The sequence below is a fragment of the Dioscorea cayenensis genome, chromosome 16 (genome assembly GCF_009730915.1).
Source record: "Dioscorea cayenensis subsp. rotundata cultivar TDr96_F1 chromosome 16, TDr96_F1_v2_PseudoChromosome.rev07_lg8_w22 25.fasta, whole genome shotgun sequence".
NCBI lineage: Eukaryota > Viridiplantae > Streptophyta > Magnoliopsida > Dioscoreales > Dioscoreaceae > Dioscorea > Dioscorea cayenensis.
This window is the reverse complement of record NC_052486.1, coordinates 6,297,428-6,303,127: the sequence shown is the minus strand read 5'-3', so window position 1 is coordinate 6,303,127 and position 5,700 is coordinate 6,297,428. Positions and strand designations below refer to the sequence as shown.

At 33.3% G+C, this 5,700-nt stretch overlaps 1 protein-coding gene across 3 annotated transcripts; it reads left to right on the top strand.

Moving 5' to 3' along the window:
• Window positions 1-2,607: 2,607 nt before the first annotated feature.
• Window positions 2,608-4,773, top strand: LOC120278413. 3 transcript variants are annotated; one of them, XM_039285196.1, is made up of 5 exons: window positions 2,608-2,894; window positions 2,993-3,122; window positions 3,209-3,514; window positions 4,165-4,260; window positions 4,348-4,773. In XM_039285196.1, the coding sequence occupies exons 3-5, from the start codon at window positions 3,461-3,463 to the stop codon at window positions 4,750-4,752; spliced, it is 555 nt and encodes a 184-aa protein (XP_039141130.1). In that variant the 5' UTR covers window positions 2,608-2,894; window positions 2,993-3,122; window positions 3,209-3,460; the 3' UTR covers window positions 4,753-4,773. The 3 variants fall into 3 exon arrangements, with proteins under 3 accessions (XP_039141130.1, XP_039141129.1, XP_039141131.1); XM_039285195.1 differs by having other exon boundaries at window positions 4,159-4,260; XM_039285197.1 differs by lacking the exon at window positions 4,165-4,260.
• Window positions 4,774-5,700: the final 927 nt, after the last annotated feature.

Sequence of the window (5,700 nt, the reverse complement as noted above, 5' to 3'; positions counted from 1 at the left end):
ATGATTTTTTAGCGTACTCAATGTTGTCTGGTTGGAGTACAGCAGGAAAATTAGCATGCCCATACTGCATGGATGATTCTGATGCTTTTACCATAACAAAAGGTGGGAAGACATCATGGTTTGATAATCATCGTAAATTTTTGCCACCAGATCATCCTTACAGATGGAATAAGAAGTGGTTTAGAAAAGGAGATGTAATAAAGAAATGTGCACCTCAAGTCAAATCTGGATTTGAAATACTCAAAGAAATTGAGAGCTTTGGGCTTCAAAAGGTCACAAAATTAGATGGGGAAGTTATAAATTCTGAAATTAGAAGGAGCTGTAGCAAATGTGGATGGAAGAAAAGAAGTATATTTTGGGAATTGCCTTATTGGAAGACAAATCTCATTAGGCACAATTTGGATGTAATGCACATTGAGAAGAACTTTTTTGATAATATATTTAATACTATAATGAATGTACCTGGCAAGTCAAAAGACAATGTAAAGTCTAGAGAAGATTTGAAGGAATTTTGCAGTAGGCCAGATTTACATATGGAAGAAGGGACAAAAAGGTATCCAAAGGCATGTTACACTTTGGATAAAAAACAAAAAGAAGAATTGTGCAATTGGTTGAAGGAGCTTAAATTTCCAGATGGGTATGTTTCGAATATGGGTAGATGTGTGGATCAACGCAAGTTGAAATTATTTGGTATGAAAAGCCATGATTGTCATGTTTTCATGCAAAGATTAATACCCATTGCATTTAAGGAGCTACTTCCACCTAATGTATGGCAAGCATTGACAGAATTGAGCATTTTTTTTAAGGATCTCACAGCAAGAACAATTAAAGAAGAGGATATGAGGAGGTTGGAATCAGAAATACCTATTATTTTGTGCAAGTTAGAGAGAATATTTCCTCCAAGCTTCTTTGATTGCATGGAACATATTCCGGTTCACTTAGCATATGAAGCACGGATTGCTGGACCAGTGCAATATAGATGGATATATCCTTTTGAGAGGTATAAATTTAATTTTTGTTGGTTTTCTCATAAATTAGAAGAATATTATTTTACTCGTAAATAATTTTAAGCATGATAAATTGTAGGTACCTACATAGATTAAAGAATAATTTAAAGAATAAAGCTCAAGTTGAAGGATCAATTTGCAATGCCTACCTTGTTGAAGAAATATCATTATTTTGTGCACACTACTTTGAGTCACATGTTCACACAAGACATCGAAAAGTGGCACGGAATGATGATGGCATTAACTTTGACATGCAAGAATATCCAGGAATGCTTTCAATTTTTAAACCATCTGGTAAGCATTTGGGTCCCGAAAAGACACGACGTTTGGACAATAACGAATATCATGCTGCTCGGACATACTTCTTATTAAATTGTGAAGAAGTTCAACCTTATATTAAGTAAGCAACAATAACATATGGCAATGCTTTGTCTTCAAATAATGTTAATAATAAATAAACTAAATATGACAATTTTTTCTCTTTAATGTAGATTGTATGAAGAATTGCTTAAAGGAAATCAACCTAGCATTCAAGATCATGAAATTGATCACTTGTTGGAAACAGAATTTGCCTTGTGGTTTGATAGTTATGTGAGTATTCTTAACTAATCCTATTGAATGTATATTGAATTTCTATTGTGTATTAATAATCTAATATTGATGTGTATATATACATATCATTAACATGCACATCATCCAAGTTCGGGTATCACAAATGAATGGTTGAAATGTCTTGCTGCCAAGCCAATGCATAAGGTTAAAACGTACAATGGTTATTATATAAATGGCTACAAATTTCACACAGAAAAACGTGGATCTATGAAGTACACAATGAACAATGGAGTGTGCATTAAGGGATCTAACTTAAGTGCTAGTGAGATGGAATATTGCGGGAAGTTGATTGAGGTAGTTAAGTTGGAATATGAAGGTTGGCCAATGAAAGAGGTTGTATTATTTAAATGCGTATGGCTTGATCCTACATTGAGAACTGGTACCAGAATACACCCACAATATAATTTAATTGATGTGCACAAGAATAGGACATTTAACAAATATGAACCATTTATTCTTGCAACTCAAGCTGCACAAGTTTTCTATTCACCATATCCTTCGTTGACAAGATCTTCTAATGTTTGGCTTATGGTTTGTGCACTTAAGGCTAGATCTATTGTGGAGATAGCCGAATCAAATGCAATTTCAATTGTTTCTGCTTTTCAAGCTGATGAAGTACAAATACATGAAATTGAGAATGGAGATGAAGAAGTATCTGTCAAATCTTCTGATGGTACATTCATTGAAATTGATGGTATCGATTTTGAGGAAGAGGAAGAGGAAGAAGGTGAAGAAAGTGAGGAAGATGAACACAACGAAGAAGACGAGGATGAGTTAGATGCTTTCAATGATGTAGAAGATGCAAATTGAAATAGAATTTGATGTGGAAATGAATATTTCACTTTTAAGTAACACTTTTTGAAAGTAGAATGTGCTTTTTAAACTTATTCTAGTTTTCTTATTGTAAATAATTATATATTATGATCTTATAATAATAGTGTTAGCATTATATATTTTTATAGATATGACTGGGCGAAATCGTTTGCCTACTCGTCGTTGGAGTGGTGTTCCTACCTCTCAGTCTCGGCCTACAGCAGCATCTGTATCATCTTCTTCTAGTGCTGTCCAGAGCGATGCTGCTCCTACTACTACTCCTGCTCCCATTTCTATACCATCTACTATTGCTCCTGCTACAGTTTCTGTGCCTCTTACTAGCACTACTCCAGTGCTTGTTGCAGTTACTACAGTAGGTCCCCTTCCTTCTATTTCTGCATCTACTGAGGGTGGTAACGCTTATGCTTCACATCGACTTCGTATCTATATTCAGTCGGGCAGGTAAAAGAGAAAGTGTATATATATAAGAAAACTATATTAAATTTTGTATTATTAAGGTGTACAAATTTTTATTAACCTAAATTCTTTTATGGTAGTAGATTTGTACCACATGGTCATGCAATTTCTAAATTTATCACTGAGAAAATGAAGGAGAGACAGTAAAAAGAAGGATATACATGGTCCAAAATTGATAAGCACACGCATGATTTTTATTGGAGAGAATTTAAGGTATGATTTTATTACTATTTACATGTTAGGCTTTGTTATTGACAATATTTGTTTCATTGTATTAAATTCTTTCTTCTTTCTTGCAGAAAAAATATTATTGTCCCCCAGAAGAAGAGGAAACTATTAAAGAAGTTTGGGAAAAAGTCTCTCGATGTCAATATAGCCGCAATTTATGTAGGTGGCACAAGTATTATGAAGAGACTAGTAAGAAGCCTGTTTGGGTTGAGGATGAAGTTTGGAATAAATGGCTTGAATACTGGAATAAAGATGAATTCAAGCATAAGTCTAGGCAGGCCTCTAACAATCGGCGTAGCGAGACAAGAGGTGAAGGGAACGGAATGAGCAGGCATATAGGAGGTTCCAAATCGTTTGTTGAACATGCTATAGATTTGGTAAACATATTAAATTTATTTAATCTTCTTCGCTTTGAATTAATATTTATTCTTGCTAAGATATCGCTCCAAATAACTTGCTAAGTATCCTATTAGATTTGCTAGACATATTAAATTTATTTAGTCTACACTATCAATTAATGCTCATTTTTGTGCGAAAATGAATAAGAAAATGAGGTGTCATGTAGGAGGCTCTATATCATTTGTTTAGCATGTTGTAGTTTTCATAGATATATTGAATTTTATTTTTAATCTTCTTCACTTTGAATTAATATCGATTCTTGTGTGGAAATGCATAAAAAACAATGAGATGGCATCTAGGAACCTCCAAATCATTTGTTGAGCATGGTAGAGATTTTGGTAAATATGTTGATTTTATTTCATTTATTGTAGAAATGCACAAGGAATGAGCACGTATGTATAAGTCTCCAAATAATTTTTTAAACATGTGACCAATTAAGATAACATATTAAATTTATTTAATCTAATCTTTTAAGTATCTTCTTAATTAATGCAAAGATACATGGTTTATGTCACATTAATCCCATATATAATGGTTGAATGTTTTATGTAGATATATAAATTTTAATTTCACTATAAACTAATTTATTTAATGTTCTTTGTATTATTATTATTATTATTAGAGTAAGTCACTTCAGAAGCCACCTACAGCATTTGATATCTTCTGCAAGACTCATATTAGTAAAGAAGGAAAAGGTGTTGATTCACGAGCACAAGTAGTTTATGTAATATTCTACCTTTATTTGATATTATTTGATTTACTTACATATTATATTGTACATATTCTAATAATGATAATAATTTAATTGCAGGACACCATGCAAAAGATGGTTGAGACTGTTTCTCAGCCATTATCAGATGGTTCACAGCCTTCCCCACATAATATGGATGTTATATTCTTGGAGGCTTCTGGTGAAGAAAAGAAAAGGAGAGTTTATGGTCTTGGATCACAAGCATCAAGCTTGTATCAAGAGTCATTTTGTAGTGGTGCTACATCAGCTCCCCCACCACCTTTAGCACCTACTATTCCCCCAAAGATCATTTCTGAGATGGATGGCATGAAGAAGAAGATGGTTGAGTTGGAGCAGCAAAATCATAACTTGATCCAACAGAACCAGACCATGTTTAGACAGATGCGCCGTGAGTGGAGGCATATGAGAATGATGATGCAATCTGGATTGTCACCTAATGGTCCAGGTCAGAGTTCTCAGCATTAGGAGCAGGATGAAGAGTAGGATGATGATGATGATGATGATGATGATGCGATGATTTCGACTTATAGATCTACTTTGTTATTTGTATTTGTACACACTTTTATTGTTATTACTATGGATGTTATATTTTGTTAAACATGATAGAACTTTTATTTTAATATCCAGCTTGTTTATATTACGAAATTTAAAACTCAACATTTAATGTAGCAGGGTATCTATTGAAATATTTGACAATTAAATTTTCCATTAAAACAATTGTAAGGGATTTGAAACGGACTTTGCAACTGATTCGTTCAACTTTGCAACGGATTTGCAACGGCTTTGTCATTGAATTTGCAACAAATTAAAAAACTCCATTGCAAATATGTTGCAAAATTGCATCGGACTTGCAACTACTTTGTCACAGATCTAAAACTTCCGTTACAAATCAGTTGCTGATTTGCAATGGAATTTGCAACGGATTTGGTAATGGATCTGTTGCAAATCGGTTACCAAACTGTTGCAAGTTTGCAACGGATTTGTAACGGAAGGGCAACACATCCGTTGCAAATCCATTGCACACTCTGCAACGGATACCTTTTCCGTTACAAAAATATTTGCGACGAGAGAAATCGTGACGTCCCCTAATCCGTTGCAACTCCGTCGCAAATTCTTGTTTGAAACGGATTTGCAACGGATGTAGCTGTTGCAAATCTGTGAAATTTTTGTAGTGTGCCAAATTATCTATTAAATTTTGGTAACATTGTTGATTGTAAAAATTATATACTACATAAGTTGATATACCAAGTTTTTCCATAATAGAAATAATCGCCAAAACATTTAACTTTTTCTTGTAAGACAGTTGATTGTAAAAATAATTTTATTAGTATTAATTTTGAAAAAAAGTGCTTGCATCTGAAATAGTTGTAATCGGTATAGTTAATAATATTCTATATGAGATCTAAGTATTTG